Source organism: Drosophila obscura, unplaced genomic scaffold (assembly GCF_018151105.1).
Source record: "Drosophila obscura isolate BZ-5 IFL unplaced genomic scaffold, ASM1815110v1 contig_1, whole genome shotgun sequence".
Taxonomy (NCBI): domain Eukaryota; kingdom Metazoa; phylum Arthropoda; class Insecta; order Diptera; family Drosophilidae; genus Drosophila; species Drosophila obscura.
Genome location: NW_024542679.1, coordinates 2529269 through 2548344, shown reverse-complemented (window position 1 = coordinate 2548344; position 19076 = coordinate 2529269). Strand labels below are relative to the sequence as shown.

The following is a 19076-nucleotide window of genomic DNA, read 5'->3' as shown; positions in this document are numbered from 1 at the left end:
CTTTTTATGTGTATATAGAAATAGTAGCTGTTCCACAATCAAAAAATGTAACGAAAAATCGACATGTAACTGCTGCTTGAAAGTGCATTCTGCATTATGGTATTCCCCCAATTAAACAGAACACAAATCGATAGATGAAACTTGGTTGGGATTTTTAATGTGAGTTTTGGGGTGATGTGTGCGCTGAATTGGCAGCACTTTTACTTTTAAAAGAAAGCTGTTGGGCCTCACTGGTAGAGTAATTCATAAAACGCTAATCAAATAGCTCATAATGTCACATTAAAGGGGTTTGAATTAGTTGAAAAATGCAATTAAGTTCCGATTAATTGATTTTATCAAAAAGATTCCATATTTCAAATGGTTGTAAAGCTGATTTGCATGCAAGAGGCATCAATGTGTAGGATGCTCCATGCATTATAAGCATTTGAAATCATTTGGATAGCAAAACTCATAGATGAACAACAGAATTTGAAGGTAAGTGACAAATGATAAATGCTCTCCGCACATATGGCAGGGGTAGAGAAAATCCATTACGCCGATGGAGCCATTTTAAGGTCCTTTAATCATTAAAAATATACAATTTGATTCCCGTTAAATTCATTTAATCACAAATGTATCACAACTTACACACACACATTAAAGGAGATTTTGCATGCAGAAGGCCATCGAAATGAAGGATGGATGCTCATGTGCATGACAAACACGAAAGTACATACATATGTACATGCCACAGTGGCACTGGGGGGACGTCTGTCATGCCACAGATTGACATGAGCACGCACTGTTTACACGACTCTTGTTGACTTTTCGCATTTCGATCGACGGCTGGACGTGCGATTTTTTCTCTGGCAGCTTCTTTATTTTTTCAAGCATTTTGAAATTCATTTCATGCAAAATCCTGCCCACGCTAAAAGCAGTCGAACGCCAAACTAGGTTCGGATTCGCAAGCGGCTTTCTGGATTGGCCAAAGTTCCTGGTAGTCAAATAAAAAAATCAAACGAAAGAAATTTCTGGCGAAATAATAAACGAGGTATCATGGAGACCTGATTCGACCACTGCTGATTCAGGGGGCTTAAGCATTTGCGTGTTTGCTATTGATTTTAGCCGGATTTGTCCGGTCCAGGCCCCTGCCTCTGCCTCTGCCCCTGCCTGCTCCCCTCAACACCCTGAAACTTTGTCACGCGCGACCCATTTTTCACAGCTGGGAGCGGCCAACGGGGACACGCGATTCCACCATAGCCGCCGTCGACTGGCGCCTGCCACACACATGTCATGACCATTGTCCGCCCCCGCTGTCCTTTGGTTGTAATTATCGCCGGACGGGACAGTGCGGAGACCTTCGCTTGTGCCCATAAACTTTTGCATGCCGCGCAACTAATGAAGAGGTTCTTGAACCTCAACGAGGCTCCTTTCTCCGCTTGACTCTCGCCTGCCGTCCCCACACAAGTGATGTTGGTTTTCTTCCTTCGATTTTTCCTGGTATTTAAAGCTTTCTCAATTGCTTGTTTTCCTCTTAAAACTCTCAATTAAACGCCTCTGCTCACAATACACTTCAGAAATTATCTTCAAAAATTATGCATTTTTAATTTCTTTTGAATGTCCCATCAACTTCGATGCCGCAGGGCGAATATCCCCAGTGACACTTTACAGCTGTTGCTGAAGCTATTCAGACAATAATAATCACCTTCGATCGTAGGGGGGCTTTCTGGCTGGCTGGCTGGCTACTGGTATTATCATTATTAAGATTTGTCATTTGTCAAATCATCGAACAAAAAATCGTTTTTTTTTGTTTTGTTTAATTTGTCTTTAAGTTCGAATTCCGCTGTCGCTTTGAGTTATGATGAGGATTTTGCATAAATTAAGTGGATGGCTTTATTTTGTTTAAAAAGATTATTAAGAAATGCCAGAGGTATGATTAATCAGTGGAATTTGATGGTGGAAATTTGATTAGGGCTTTGATTTAAAGAGAGTTTAAGTGGTATTCTTTTTGGAAATTTTTCGAAACCTTTTAGACTTATATTTTTCCTAGTTTCGGGAAATTTTCTTCACGTTTTATGCAATTTAAAAGGGCATTTTCTCTTCGATAAGAACCCACGTTCCTATGTCATTTCCCAGCCCCTTTTCTGTATGTTTTATCTTCACGTTTTAAAGTCAAAGATTACCAATGTTATCCTGATATTATAAAAGCCTTTTAAGGTAGCTTTTGACACATTCCAAAAAAACACTAAGCCCATTTCAAGGTTCTTATAGAGGTCCAAGGGGTATGTTCAATTCTTGTAAACATTTCTCCAACTGGTTTCTCCTACCAATTTGTATTCTACAAGTCTATGACGTGCGCTGGAGACCCAGGTTCAGCTTCGTTTTATTAAAAACGTATAAAACTTTAATCAATTAACATAAAAAGAACGAAAATAGAGATGAAACTAGCAAGGGAAGGGAACATTTACATTGAAAATCGAATGAATAAAACAGGCTTTAAGTAGTGCTATTTTGGTTTGTTATTTGATTTTTATGTGATTTAAATGAACACCATGGCAGGGTAGGAGAACGCTGGTGGGGTATTATTTTTGCAAGGGTGTGTGGTGTGAGGGGAGAACAACAGAAATTGGCACACGAGACAACGGTTGAGTGATTTTTAATGTATTCGTGACAATAAAATTTTTTGGCGTTCTACTGATACGCGTTTTAGGTAGGGTGGGGTGGTTCCATGAGAGGAGCAGCACTGGAGAGGGGTGGAGTGGTGCCACACTATAAACATAAAATGTTTTGTTTCTTTTTTGATTTTATTTGCGTTTTATAATTGTTTAATTAATGCTGTCCCTGTCCCTGTGCCTGTCCATGACATTTCATTTTTGAATGAGACAAACTTTTCTCTGTCTGCGTTTGCTCTCTCGCTCATTCTCTCTCTCTCGCTCTCTCTATTTCTCTGTAGATTCTTTCTCTCTTTCCCTGTCGTTTGAAACGATTTTCATTATGAAGCAACTTCCTTTGTTGCCCCCTTTGGCGGCACATTTCAAATGCACAAAAGCAAATAAATAGAACAAACAAATAGACGAATGCGAATCCGAATACGAAACAGGAATATGGCAGAATGGCATAATGGATAATGGGTATGCGAGAGTAGAGGGTAAAGTGCAAAAAAAAAAAAAAACATAATGTAATAATGAAAGACGATCCGTCCGTAGGGGTAGTGTGGAGTCGAAAGAGGATCGTTTGTGTGGCCTGTGACGATCGAAAGAATTCGAAGCAATTCGAATCCGAACAACAGTCTCAATTGTTGTAGCCACAGTGTCGTAGGTTGAGGCCGTTCTGTGGGCGTGACGAAACAAACACAGTACAAGTGCAAGTGCAATGGCAAGACAGTGCCAGCGAAAAGTAGGTGTAGGTGTACGTCTCTGGCAAATAAAACAGCGGCTAAATATATCAGAAAATAGTAGGTAAATATGATCTACTCTTAACTAGTTTTAGGGGTTCGAATATCGAATACTTAAGAGTTTCAAACCAAAAATCTCGGAATTTCAGAATAGGAAATCACCCGACCAACCAACCAAACGACCGAAGGGCGCAGCACATATTTAAATTATAGAACTTTCAGCGTACTTTTAATCATCGGTTTTGTCACCCAAAGTTCATTTTCTCAGCGTACCCATCAATAAATCAATGGAAGATACTTTGACAAGGCCTTCCCTACTGCACTTATGACAGACAGACATTCAATAATTTAATTTTAGCACCATTTTCCACTTCCCCTCACCCTTTTCCCACTTTGACAATAATTTGTAGCCCAGAGAAAGAGAGAGAGAGAGAGAAGCGCAACTTTTGATGCACCTGCTACCTAGTGGCAGGCGACAAGTTTCGCAATTTGTGCACTTAACGGCGGAAAATGGAATGAGACACAAAAGTTAGAAGAGACTGAGAATATATGTATGTATGTATACGAGTAGCTAGCGAAATGACATGGCAGTCAAAGGTATTTCCGCCTCTGTTCCACCTCCACTTTCAACTCTCAGACGATTTTCTATTCAAATTGCTTCAGGCTGACGGGCCCTGCCTGCCCCCTCCCTACTAACCCCCAACGTAGTAAAAGTAGAAGGGCGAAAAACCGCAAAGCAAAGCAAAGAAAAGCAAAGCAAAACAACAAATCGAACACAAGTTCAAGGTCAATGCCACACACAGCCATTGTCATTTTGTCTGTGGCAACAGCTGCCGCCTGAGATTGTGACTGGGTGTGCCACTGCACCACTGCCATTGAAACTGCACCACTTCCATTGCAACTGCACCACTGCCATTGCCAATTAGAAGCTTCGTTCCCCGCGACTGCACTGCGCGACTAGAAATCTGTCTCATTAGCCACAGATTAATCTAATGCTCGAGAAATTTGACGTTACATTTAGGTTGCCCCAGCCACTGCGTGGGTGCAGCTGCAGGTGCAACCAGTGCCAAAAGTTAAACCAAGAGGAACCGCAAGAGCGCACGAGATCGGATGTAGGCACTTGTGTACGTGTGTCAGGTTAGCCAGGTATTTCAATGGGAGCACTTGAGGCTAAAAAGATTTGTTTGCTGATTCTTGTTGCTTGATTATTGTTCAATTGAAATGAAATGATTGATTCGAAAAGACTGCACCAACAAGTGCCCGAGCGACGCTAAACAGTAGCTTGGATTCGCGCCGATTGGGAGATACTGGAAGAAAAGCTAACCCATCGAAGGCACGACTATAATCAGTAAGAAAATGTTACTCTAGAAAGAGAACTGCCATCGAAAGGGTGTGGGTTGTGTGTGTAAACAAATCCATTAAAGATTTCCCCCATAAAGTTACCAAAAATAAGGGCGGTTGTCACCCTCCTCCCTCGCCCATTATCTCTCTCCCGTAAACCCTTATTTTATTGTTTAACAAATGACGCATTTTGTGAATTGTTTTCGGGACTGGCTTCAGTTCAGGAACTGCTTCTTCGTTTTTTTTTCGGGTTTCGCTGGGTCAAATTGCAATCCCTGGAATATCCCCAAGAGGGTGGAGTGTCGCGGGTATGTTTGTTTGTTTGTTTTTTTGTGTGGGGCCGCCCGCCTTTGATTGCCCGATTGCGTGGGCCGGGCCAATGTCTTTTTGACAAGTTTTTCGCGTTCTGTGATTCGATAACAATACGGGAACGAGTGCGAATGCGAGTGCTAGTACGAGGTAGTGTAGGTGTAGTGGCTGGAAAGATAAGCCATAAATAAAACACACAGGAGGGAAACAGCATTTCACTCGACATTCAAGCCAGCCAGCCCCCGGTATCTACGTGAATGTGTAAGACAGCTGTGGAAACCGGTTCACAGATTCATTCTGGGGGCCTGGGCCTGAGTCTGGGCTCAGTGCCAATGGGAGAGAGGTAGATGGCCAAAGAGGTGCCAAATTGTACAATATATGGTTTTAATGGGTTTCTGTTCTCTATGTGTATCAAAAGCATAATCGAGCCAATCGACCATGAAACAGAGAGAGGCCCGCACAACTACGCCAAAACTATCCACATATGTATATCTAGCAGATCGATCCACAGCAGGAAAGGTGCGCTATATTCCCCATCCAATATAAACAATAACAATGGCGATTTTTAATGTCTTTTTGGGGGAAACACACGCACAGTTTATAACAAATTTCCTGTTGTTCTGCATTTGGTGGAAAAGTATTTCTTATATTCTAGAGTCTAGACTAGCTAGAAATTCTAGAAAACTTTTACCTTTAGTTTTCACTTTTAAAGATTGCACATTTTGAGTGCCTTTCCCCCCTTTCACTTGTTTTGCCCTCACCAAACGAAGCGGCGCACTTTATCAGAAATCAAATCAAATCGAATCAAATCGGTGCACAAAATCCACAATAGGTGTATCTATTATTTATTATTGCGATTTATATGTGAAGTAAATTGCGAGATTTTATTACGTATTTTGTTGCTGTTGCTCACAGCTTTTGAACGCGCGACGGACGCGACGAACACAACGGAGAAACGGGAAAAATGAAAATGAATGAAAAGCACCGAAAGCGGCCGTTAAAGCACAGAGAGAAGAGAGAGAGAGTTTCAGAGAGTGAGAGAGAGAGCATTGGGTGCTAATCAACAGCATTGCCAGCGGCGAAAAACAGAGAGAGAGAGAGCTTTCGGAAACTTGTTGCTCTTCTTGTTATTGTTTATGCGCTCTCTCACACACACACACACACACACACACACACACACACACACACCTATAGCAACTTGTTCACTCTCTCTCTCTCACAATGTGTTTTCTCTGCCGCAAACCGTTGCAAATTTGAATTAACGCTTTTGGTTGTTGTTTTTGTTGTTGCTTTTTGCTGTTGTAATTGAGTGGCGGTTAAGTGTTTGTGGAGCGTGTGATATCTTTGTCGAGCTGCACCACCCTCCCCATCCCCCCCGCTCCACTGACGATCATTTTAATTGAATTCATTCATGAATTACGAGCATTTGAACTGGACCCCAAAACAAGTTTCCATCTCAAAGAGATCTACAAAATGGCTCTATAATTCAGATAACCAAAATTAAATGCTATTTTTACAATTTTGATACCCATTGGAGCGGTGTAAATATTTTGGATTAGCTTGGTATTCGATCATAAACGGAATTTCACACTTTTTTTTACACTTTTCCGCTTTAATATCAAGGAAAAATCTCTGTAAGCTGAAGGATAACATGTTTACATCTATCTAAAATTCCAAATTATTAGCCATTCTTGATGTTTCTTTTAGTAAATACTTTCAACTAATAGATATCTTGAGGCATACCACACTTATAACTCATTTTTTGGTCTAGATTTCCCCACTTTTGATACTGTAAAAACACAAAATTTCCCAAGAATCAAACAACAATAGGACGATAAAGAAAGAGAATTAAAATTTAGTTACTACACTCGATACGATCCATCAATGCTATAGATAGAGCGAGCGAGAAGGGGCGCCTAAAGATACATAAGTACATATAGAAATGTATGTATCTCAATTTAGCTGAGGCTGAAAAATTCCCCCATTTGAAAGTCTACTTATAATGGGGGTAGGGGTCGTCCATCCACCAATTGACGTCAGTGAGTGAGGCAGGCCAGAAACAGAGAGACCAGAGACCAGAGACCAGTCTGTGGCCTGTGGCACGTACTGGAAATCAAATTATGTAGTTTTTCTATAGAGACAAAGGAGAGTGACGGGAGACGGCAGCGCAGCAAAAGGAACACACACTGAACAGAACGGAACAGAAATAAAACATTCGGTTCCACTTTAGAGTCGAAACAAAAGAAAAAGACAGAAAAGCACCAAGAAGAAAATGCGCACAACAAAGATCCAGATCGTGGCAGATCCACCACGCACACACACAATATATATGGTGCATATATATAGAATAGAGAAAACCCCAACAGAAACAGCAACAGAAAATGTTCTTTGAAATCATTCACCAATTTGTGGGGAGAGCCCTGATCCTCGGCTGCTGTTGTTTGTTTGTCGCAGGTCGAAAGTGCAAATTGACAGATGTTTTTTGGGGGAGCAGGATGATTTGAATGTTCCGTCCCCTATGGAAAACTGCAGTTGACGCACATTTCCATTCGATCGCCATAAACAAACGCCGCATGAAATTAATTATAAACAAATTCGGGACAATTTATGTGCCGGCATTTTTAATACTTTGTGTGGTTTTTCTCAACCCTCATCCCATTCTTGTGGTTCGGTTCACTCGGGGATGGGGATGTTGTTCTTCGACTGAAATTTTTGCCAACGCAAAATCACAAAAACGTGTTCGAAAAAACTATTTATGCTAATGTTTATTCTCGATGGGTGGCATATTAAATTCAAGGTATTTATCCTCTAAATGCGTTTCTGCTTTCGGCTTTGAGTGCGTTTCAGGTTCCTAGGGTCGTGTGGCAGGGTCGTAAAACGCTTAAAATTACATTTAGAGGCGTCACAAAAAATCAGCAGCAGTTTTAAAGGAACTACATGGATTAGATTATAGTTTGAGTGGGGTTTTAAATGCTTTTTTTGGAGTCACATTCCATTGCGGATGGGCTGGCTGTAATGAGTAATTAATTATTAAAACACTTAAAACGAGATTAAAATGCAAATTTTGGAACATTTTTAATTTTAAACGGTGCTATCTGGAGGTTTAGTTGTTGTGCGTTTCATAGCCGTGTAGCAGTGAAAATTAGTGGAAATTCCGGGAATTTCGAATAGTTTTAATACCTCTAAAGAAGAGTGTTATGACTGTGCCTTCCAGTAGTCTGTTAGAGTCAGTTTCATGTTCATTGAAGCATTGAATGACCTTCAACTTTTTGCTTCAGCATCAGTTAATAATTATTTCTAGTGGGAAATTCTAAAAAATTTCACACATCTCTCCATCACTATTATTTAATTTCTAGTTTTTATTTTATATTAATTTCTGGCTGAATGTAAACCAAACAGAATGAATATCGAAAACAAAAATTGGCAGAGACTTCTAGATAATTCCCTTCTCTTTTTCCTAAAATTCTCTTATCAGCGGAGGAGATGGAATGGGGCAGAGAGAGAGGGACGGATGTGGTGTGGTGTGGTGTGCTGTATAAGTAGAACTAGTGGATAGGGCGAATAATGGTGTGCTATAGAAGGCGACACCATTTACAGTTTTACATTCACTGAGCCGTGCGCTCTCTCTGTTCTAGGCCCTTTTTGTTCCCTGTTCTTTTCGGGTCTCTCTCGGGTTTTCCGTCTGGCACCCAAACAACAATGGGAACACACTGAATGTACACCAACAATATGAAATCATAAATACTTCTATATATAAAAGGCAAGGCGGCCATAAATACAGTGAAACATACTCTTGTATGCATATACTCTGTGGAATGGAATGAGTGTGTGTTGCTGTGCCTTTCACTTGCTTTTTTTGATCATTAGGAGAGACGTCCGTCCGCTGGTCCGCCGGTCCGTCTGTCTGTCGTCTGTCCCTCTCCGTCTCCGCCCTACCGGTCGTTTCCAGCCATCGCGAGGCGCCTTGGGGTTAATGTACGCCTGTGCCACTCTATGGTCTAACCCCTTCCCCCGCCACACCAAAACGCATTGTTATGTTTCCATTTAGGGACTGGAGGGGATTATCAATTACCTGATAATGCTGCCGAGGGTATATCAAGCGGGAGCGCAGTGCTGCTGCCGCTGTGTGGCTGCCACTTGAGGCACTCGCGGGTTGCGACTGCGCCAGCAGTGGACTTCGCGTTGAGGTGACAACCATATTCGTAGATGGATGATCTTTCACTTTACCGATCGATTCATTCACTTGTTACACTCCCCAGAATTCTGAATACTTTATCCACTCACAGTATTCAAAGTATTTTCGATTACCTTCCACTCTACTCGAATACTTTATCCGAATCTTTCGCTTCTTTCGATACTTTTCGGTGGGGGATTTTTTCACTTATTCACTCTTTTGTTTATTGAAATTTTGAGCGGTTCGTTGGCATTTTTTCCTGGAAATTCTTAAACCAAAACAGAGGAAAAACAAAAGCATATTTCATTTGCATTCATTATTAAGAGAACAGGTAAAACAATTGGCGTGGCATTCCATTCAGCATTCAGCAGAAACAGAAACCAGAGAGAGAGCGAAAAACTGAAGTTTATATTCCCATAATCGCATTTAGAAAATTCCACTTCCATAAATATTTTGGGCAGAAGTTCATATTTTCCCCTCCATTTCCATTATAAACAAAAACAATTATCAAGCATCTGGTTTTCTGTGCGGGTATTATGATTATTTTTTATTCCCATTTATTTATTTTTTTTGGTTTATTTCGCATTTTGTGGAACCGTTAACCAGACAACAAAAGCCGCACACAAAAAAAGCTACAAAGATACAACAAAAAAAGAGCGGCTTACGCACAAGAAGAAATGCCACAAGAACTGGTTTCGGTCCGTGTCGGTTGGTGCCTTGTGACAAATGTATCTGAAAGATACACAAATACGCAACAAACGTAGCTGATTATGTGGCTAGAATTTCGTGTATGTCAGAAACACAATGGGCATACATACATATGCCTCTTGGGGGCTGCATTTCACAAGCGAATGATGGAACTATTATTGAAAGTGTGGCTCTGTTTAACGACTGATCTTTGGATCTGTGAATCTTTGAATCGTATTTTAAAAGCGGTTTTATGGATATATGTAAAATTAATGGTAATCTGGCATCTTTGGCCTATGAAACAGCTTTAAAGATACTTTTTATGGACACAGTTTCCATGACTAACAAATGCAGTTTCATGCCAGAAGTTTCTATTGGAAATGGTATAACTTTGTTCCATAAAAGGAAGACCTTTTGGAACTTGATGGAATCGGATGAGATGGACGCACTCTCGTTTGAGCAGACATTCCAGAATTTTCCATTAGTTTTGAATCCATTTGAAGCTGTAAACTTCCCACGGAATGCTAACATTTTATGACATTTCTATCTTCGTATAGCCAGAGAGACCTTGACTCGGATTCGACTTTCGACTGGTTTTTCACACCTCAAAAGCAAGTTCAAAGCCCACACATGGGGGAAAATCTGAGGTTGTGTGTGTGCGTGTGTGTGTGTGTGTTGTGCTGCCCACGTGCTGATGGTTTTTCCCCATTTCCGCTTGCATATTTTGAGTTTGTTGTGTTGTGTTGCGTTGCCTTTGTGTTGTTTTGTGTTGGCTAATGAGTTTCCGCTTGGCCACGTCAAAGCGACAAAAGGCGTCAACACTGCCTTTTCCTGTTGCACTTTTGTTTTTGTGTTGTTTGGCCAACAACCAACCAAAGCGACTGACTAGACTTGGCCTAAAGCGTGGGCTTCTGTCTGATTGATTTCTTGTCTGTGGATTCTGTCGATTCTGTCGGCAAAGCCTACGCAGTGAGTTTTTAAGCTTGATCTGTTTGAGGTTTTTCTCTCGTTTCTAGTTTTTTTTTGTTTACTGCTGAACTGGTTTATGTGTTGCTCTGCTGATAACTCGTTTCATTAGCCCACTAAATATTGTATTTCAAAATATATTCTTGATTTTTTAATGTGCACTGAATTTTTAAGTTATTGCCTAAGAACTTCTTTCGCGTAAATTCTCTGATTAATTTCCATAATTGTCTTTGTTAGGTTAATACATAAATTCTTTATAGTATCAATTAAAATTTATTTAGCCATTTATTACGTTAATTTTGTAGTAAATTTTCCACAAAAATTCTTTATAATTTCATGTAAAATCTGGCAAACATTTTCATGGCTATATCGCTAACGTCACAGACATGACGACAAAATGTGGTTTTAAAATATGTTAAAAATATATTTTTATGTATTTTATTTTTAGCATTCAATCAGATTGATGTGCTATATAGATTTTCTCTCTGAATTTTACGCACTTTTCACTTGGTTTTGAGGCGACTTTTAGGCATTTTATCAATCTATTTCACAATTTTCACGATTTTATTGTAATTTTATTTTAAAAGATTTTTCATTTGTTGTTGGTTTTTTTTTCAGATATATTATGCTGCTCTTTTGAAATATTTATTTTATTTTTGTCGTTGTCTTCGAAAGCGCTCTATGGGACTCGACGGTTGAGGGTTCGACACAAGACTGAGGCACGCACAGAACGGAGGCACAAAAAATGACTGACGGAGTCGGTGCCTCGAAAATCAGGCAATGAGAGAGAGAGAAATATATATACATATATAGCCATAGAGAGTGATAGAAGAGAGAGAGAGAGAGAGAGGACAGTGGTGATCATTATTCCTCTCTGACTCTGTATGCTCTCTCCACTCTCTGCTTTTGAGGCCTAAACAAAGTGGTTTTTATTTGACTTTTTGGCGCATTTATTTCTCGCCTGAATGCAATTTTTCTTGTTTTGTTGAGGGCGTGCCAAAAGGCGTAAAAACAGCACACAAATAAATATGATTTCTTGGTATTTACTTAGTAGTTTTTACACGTTCTTCCTGCATGCTCTTCATCGATTCGATTTCATACGAAAACTGGCATCGATTTGCACCTGTATTTTTGTCTATTTAATTTTTATTTATTTACCTGAAATGACTGTTATATTTTGTTTTTTTTCCATTTACTTTACTTAAACAAAATTAGAAAACATTCTAAATTGATTTGGAAAATGGACACGTGTTTTTTTTGGTGCCTTTTCAAATGGAGAATATGTTTTGGCATTTGTTTGGTTTTTGGGGTTTTTGCTTTCAATCTAATTGATTTTTGGCTCATTTGTTTATCGTAAGTTGTGTATTTTCCTTTTAGCATTTCCAGGAAATGGCCAAGTGGAGCCAAAAGTAAGCAAAATATCCAACTGAAAAGCATGCAAAATCCACCTTGAACCGAATAGATAATCCCTTTTTCTTTTGGCGCCTACACTTCATCTACAGTTGTGTATCCATCAGATACATTGAAAGAGTTTCTTGAACTGCCTAGGCAGAAGGTCACACTTTTGTGAATATTATGCAATCCATACGAGATCCATTCATCATTTATCATTCACCGCTCAGAAGACACACAAATCTCTCATTCTTTCGCATTGCATAGCATCTTTCAGATACTTTTTGCGATTCAGGTCACCAGCAAATTAGTCACTAAATATTTTCCCCATTTCTTTGATCATGAGCGTAGAGTGAGAGATGTTTTGTGTCCAATTTTAAGACGCAAACTTAGTCAAGTCCTGCCATTCCTGAGTCACGTTCAATAATCTGACACTGAAAATGAAAAGTATCTACAGCTGCGGCTACAGCCCCCAACGCCCTCCCTCCTCCTGCTGCTGTATGGGAGGTATCTTCTATCCATGAATGAATCAATGAATGGTCGAGGCTTTCGCCTAAAACAAGTATGAATCATCGCCCCTTAAAGCCGGGTATCAAGTCGCCAAATGTGCAGAAAAACACAACGATCGTGTGGCAAAAGTTTTCAGCGCTGACTCATCCTCGTGAGAGCCACCACCGCCTGATGGCAGTATCTCGTAGCTTGTGCAGTATCCGCATTCACGTATCATCTAAGGCCTAGCTTTGGGCCATAAACTCCACACGCGTCACGCCCTTTTTGTCCCTTAGAATTAGTCCCACAGTGGCGACATCATCATCATCATTATTAGGTTTTCTTGTTGGAATTTTCATGCGTAATTGATTTTCGATGCATTTCACTTTTGCCCCCATCCTTGTTCCATTCGACTTCGACTTGAGATCGTACATTTTATTTATATGCAAAGCGTGCTTAACACGTTCTTTTCTCTGCCTCTCTTTCGTTGTTCGATTGTCTCCCTTTTAATTCTGTGTACTTTTTAATTTATTTGTGAGTCGAAGAATTGGGTCACTTGAGACAGAATCGGGAATCGTAATCGTAATCGTAATTCCCTGCTACAACATTATATACGTAACGTTGGAATATCCAAAAGGGAGCATTGCATGGAAAAACTCGTTTCTGCTACATTTTCGAGGGGGAAATTTATACTCACTTGCTGGGTTTTTTAATTCAAGAAGAATTTCAGTGAAGTGGGAATAAAAACTTGTATTTCTTAGTTGTTTTTATATAGTGGTTTTCCGAGTTTTTAATGGGTTCTTTTTACTGAAAGATACTACAGCTTTTTCTTAGAGAAAAGTGCTCAGAATTGGGGTTGATCTTTAGTAGATTTAGGACAAATTATCCAACATTTAAAACACTTTTCTTGCAAAAGTAATCAACAAATAATCATCTAAAAAAGAACCCTTAAACCCTTTGTCTATGACATCTCCCATACATATATCTGATTAATACTAACAATTTAAATATCTCACTTTATTATTTACAATTTCAATTAGAGAAGAGTCATAAATTATAAGTGATAATCCCTAGCGACGAAACGAGCATCCGCCTTTACTCACAAGAAATATGTACTAATGACACCATCATCATCGCATCGCATTGCAAACGCAATCACAAATCCCTCTGCGACACCCCCTCCCACCCTGACCTTATCCACAAAAAAACAAAACAAACTCACACAAATTATTTCGTGGCTTTGGCCATGAACCTCGGAAGCGTATCAAAATAGTAATTCAAGTTTGTCTTTTGTTTATAGTTTCATTTTGGATTCGGATTCAGATTCGGATTCCAATTTGTTTTCCCACTCAAATCATGACATAATTGTGGAATTCCATAGATAATTCCGCACTTACCTTGACAGCGGTCGGCAGAAGTTGGGGGGGATTGGGATTAACTTTCATGCTGTTGGGATCTGCTGTGCTTTGGATTGGGATTTGGCTTAGCTCTCTGTAGGTTTGTTCTATGGTGGATATCCCAGTGTCTGGGGCCGAGCTATGGCTGGCCGATCCTTTCTTGTGGTTATCCTTCGTTAAAGATAAACGACGGACGCTGCCAAAGCGAAATGTGCCCCTGAAACCATCACTGACACTGCCACTGCCACTGCCGGAACCACTTGATTTTCTACGAATTCTTTTGGCTTTATCTGTGGCAATGGGATTTTCCTTCTCGCCACTTTTGTTGCTGATATTTAATGTTGTTTTCTTGCACCACAAACCGCTCAAACGATTGCCCATGCTATACGAATTTTGCACATCCACTGCCGAAGCACCCACCGAACACTAGACACTGAAACACGACACTGACAAAATCAAACTACGATTCGTTTCTCCAACTCGCCGTTCGGGCAGTACTCGAATAATGTCTAGGCAATTAATCAGAAAATATTTAACATAAATTCAGGGAGAATCCACAAAGATATCTACTAGTAGAGAGACAGAGGGAGACGAGACGAGACCTTCGACCGAACCGGTGCGCATCTCAATTCAGCAAATACTGAAAATGGAATTCTTTACGAAAACCACAAAATGCCGCACCAAAAACACATTCTGTCTGTAGCTTTCATATATCTGAATTTTTGTGTATTTGTATCTGTAACTGTATCTGTGTTTGTGTGTGTTTTTTTTGGGAGCTTTAGGTATATTATGCCCCACAGCAAACCTCTCCTCAACACCCACCATCCCCGACCTCATCATCATCGTCATCGCGTTAGCTTTTGTGTGTGTGTTGTAGCGCGTCCCTCAGGCGTCCGTCCCTCTGGCTTCATTCCTTCTGGGCTTCTGGTTTCTGGTTCCGTCCAACTAATCGATTTTCTCTCTCTCTCTCTCTCTCTATAGAACACTCTCTTTTATAGCTCTCTCTCTCTCTCTGTGTTCTCTCTCTATCTCTTTCTCTGTCGCGGAAGAACCAATTAATATGTTGTACATCCAACTTCTCATATAATCTTCATTATAAACTTTGAAGTTCGACAACAACTCACGTTCTTACGTTCTTCTTTTGTGTGTGTTGGAACTGAAGAGCTTGTCAAATAGTTAAGAATAGCCCAAGAAGAAAGAAATTAATTGATCATTAGGTTGAAAGAGGTGACAAAAGAATACCCTGTAGATCGGTAGAGAAGAAACCCGAATGGATAGAGATCGGGGGAATAAGCAAAAAAAGCATTTTTGGAACCTTATATAAAGAATGGAAAAAGGGATTCTTTGAAGATATTCTAAGATCTACACAGAATGTAGATATTTATATTTATAGAGCAAAAGCTCTGCCAAATGATGATCTGAAACTCCATTAAAAATATGGCCATATCTCTTTCTTGTACTCCCATACCCTCAAATATATTTTCTTTATAATAAATCATCCCAATCATCTTATCATAGACCCCCCAAAAATGCCATAAAATGTGGGTCATCTCTCTCCATTTTTTAATTGAAAGTTTGTTGAACACAAAATACTTCTGTTAGACACACCCCCCACCCCCCTGATACCATCTACAATTATTGTTTGACATTTCCTTCAATCTTTAATCAGTAAGTAATATTATTTATAACAAAAGTGTGACAAAACTTTGGTTGAGATCGATCTACCCAACGTAGGGCATTTTCGCTAAATAAGAAATTTGCTTAACGACGCACGAGCCATGCTAAAAAATCAACGCCAAATGCCCGATTATTCATAACCATCCCATAACCCATCCAATAATGTGGTTTTAGCTTCTCGAATATATGTACATATATGTATATATTCTCTCACTCTCTTTTGGGTTCCCTCTCTCTCTCTCTCTCTCTCTCTCTCACTCTCTCTCTCTATCTCTGCCTCTCTTTTGTGACTCGTTTTGTAAACGTGCTAAATGTTATTTATTAATTAAGTCGAGTCGGACGCTATTTTCTACCTATTTACATAAAGAACAGCCACAACAGGCAGACGGGGGAGAGGGAGCGGGAGCGGGAGCAAAAGCCGGTTTTATGAAAGTCCCCAAGAAAGGGAGTGCCGCCTCCCCATACCCCAGAGCAGAGCCCAGAACCGAGAGTCGTCGCGTGTGAGGTGTGAGTTATGTATTTGGTTAAATATGGTCTGTGTGTATGTAGAATGGGGGGATTTCTGACCGTAAAGCTCAGTCTGGACTTAGCTCTGGGTCAACAGCAAAGGCCCTGTGTATGGGTGTATGGTGCAAAACTATAATCAAAAAGTTCCATATGGAGAATGAGAGGTATAACTTCGAGGGGGAGGTACAACTTTGAGTGAGAATCTAAGAAAACCAAGGGAAGACCCTCCTCGCTCCAAGTGAGTCATAAACTTTGCTGGCGTTTTTTGCGTTATTTAAAAATAGCCACACAGCCATTAATTTTGAGTGAGAATCGAGGCACAGTCTGAGTTTGAAGAAGCAACTGAAGAGTACCCTGCAGGGACCCAGGGACAAAATTGAAGATGGATATTTTATTTAATTTGAATCAGAGGATCTACTCCAGGTTCCCTGCATTTTATTATAATTCTGTTCCCTTTACTATCTTAACATCTATTCAAGCTTTTACTTACATTTCCATAGCTTCGTATGCTCGAAGGACTCAGGCTGAAGAGCCTGCCCAATTGATGATGATGTGTGGGTGAGCCATTGCTATTGGCTGAAGATATATCCGTGAACAGGGGGGAGTGTGAGTGGGAGTGATCTGCAACGTAGAAAACCAGAATTATAGCTATATATTGCTCTAAAGATATAATTCCTCTCACCATTCAATTCCAATGCAGGCGACATATCCTTGGGAAATGTAAACAAATCGTTGTTGTTCCTTATGTCCGAGGAATTCAACGTGAGACTGGGCTTTCGTACACCCAGAAAATTCGAGCCCGAAGACGTACCGCTCGTAGAGCAGCCCCCTGCCACATTGCAGCCGATCCGCCCACTCCCACTATGGGGCGTCACATTGGGCAGGTTGTGAGACTCCAGAGGGGAGGCAGACTTGGGGATGCTGCTGCTCCCTGCGGCTCTCTTAAGTATGGGCGCCGGTGGCAGCTGCGACGGCGAATGCCGATAGATGCCCCCCGTCTGTGGATGTGGATGTGGATGGGACTGTGCGTGCAGTGGGTGTGGCAGTGCCAGTGGATCCCCCTGATGTTTGGGTATTGCCAATCGAAGAGTTTGTCTCGCGGCTAGCCTACGTCCAGGCGCATATTTATTTCCCGCTGGCGTTGGCATTGGCATCGGCATCGCTCCGCTGTTGTTGCCGCCGCTCTCTGTATCGTGTGCTTGCGCCACCAGCTGCGGCGAATTCATGGCTACTACGTGACGGACGCCTCTCTCTCTCTCTCTCTTAGCTTTTTATCAATGAATTCACGTTTTCTTTTTTTTTTTTGTATTGTATTTTCTCTTTTAGGGAACTGCAGCAGCAAGTTGCATAATTATTTGTACAAACAAAAGCAACAATTAATTGCAATCCACAAAGTTTTGCGACAGCTGTTGCCTCTGGCCTCTGCCTCTGCAATTTTTCTTGGAACGTGACCGACGGCTTCTGACCCACTTTTTGCCTTGAGAAATGTGCACTCAACACCTCTTTTATGCGTATCTTTTCTTTGTTCGCCTTTGTCACGCCTTAAATATGTTATTTCTTTAATTAATCTTTCTTTTGTTGCTAAATTCCGCCAAAACAGAGCCAGAGAGGCGGCTAAAGATGGTCCTCGGACGATGAAAGCAGGGATGGTTCGATTTGCAGCGATAGTTTTCCGCAAGCAGCAGCACTTAACTTTGTTGTTAATTTTTAAAATTCTTTTAAATTATAGCTTCAAGGCCATATTTATTTACTAGTTAAAAAACAAAACAAGCATTTTCATGGATTGGATTGTCCCGCACTGCTGTTGCTGCTGCTGCTGTTGTCCGTCGTTTACTTTTGAACTTGAGTCGCGTTACGTGGTCGCATAGACAATGAGAAGTCGCCTGTGTGACGTTCGTCGCTTTGCTCAATTTTCGTGACTTTGCGTGGGATCTCCAGCGGCCATAATATGGTTATATGCCATTTAATTCTCGGCTTAATCTGTAATATATACAAAAGAGAAACACACACACACATACGTCAGCATTTGGAGTAAAATGAAATTAGCTTTAGTTAAATTACTTGGAAACGTGAATGAATCTTAGGCTCATGGCTTTATTTGTCTAGAAGTTTCGTGGGCTGAGAGATCATTGAAACTGAAAATTGCCCTTGAACCCGAGAACACATAATTTGGGGGGCTGAAACAGCTGTCTTTTCTTTTGCTCACAGGCCAATAAAAAACATACATGATACATGAATGCCTCTTTGGAGCCTTGATCTATAAGAAACACGGCAAATTTAGTTCTTTCAACTTTTTGAACCCCTTAAAAAAAAGTATAAAGAGCAAACAGAATTAATCGTACAATCAACGGCGGAACGAGGTTTTCCAACACCGTGCTATAGTTTGCACCGCTAAACTATTGTTTTGGGGGACCTTACTTGATATTTTCCTCCATTTTATTGGCAATTGATCAATTATCGAATCGCTAACCCAAATAGTCAGTTGTAATGCACAAATGCTGACAACTAATTAGCGTTTCTGTCAGAGGTGCACACCGCTGACTGATTGGACAGGGCACCAGGGTTGCCAAGTTGCTGCCACAGATATCAGACGCCTGCCTGCCTGCCTAATGCAAGGAATTTTCTTTTGAAGTGCCAGAGAGTCGCGAGATAAATTTGCATATGACAGAAAAAACAGAAAAACAAACCAACATTCAGACAGATAGATTCAAACAGAAAAGCGAGATTCATGAAAAGCCGTCGGCCTCTGGTTTTGCCTTAAAGA

General features: G+C 40.6%; 1 protein-coding gene across 4 annotated transcripts in view; it reads right to left on the bottom strand.

Moving 5' to 3' along the window:
- LOC111081408 (NAD(+) hydrolase sarm1) overlaps nt 1-17570 on the bottom strand; it is a 38560-nt gene extending 20990 nt beyond the window's left edge. The window contains exons 1-2 of one of the 4 annotated variants that reach the window (XM_041596429.1): nt 16995-17570; nt 16803-16933 (exon numbers count right to left, since the gene is read on the bottom strand). In XM_041596429.1, coding sequence (XP_041452363.1) covers nt 16803-16933; nt 16995-17538 — 675 coding nt within the window. In that variant the 5' untranslated portion in view covers nt 17539-17570. Of the gene's footprint in view, nt 1-9095; nt 9237-14128; nt 14525-16802; nt 16934-16994 lie in introns of those variants that run through there. The other 3 variants (XM_041596430.1, XM_041596431.1, XM_041596433.1) reach the window with 3 other exon arrangements.
- Between the last annotated feature and the right edge of the window lie 1506 nt (nt 17571-19076).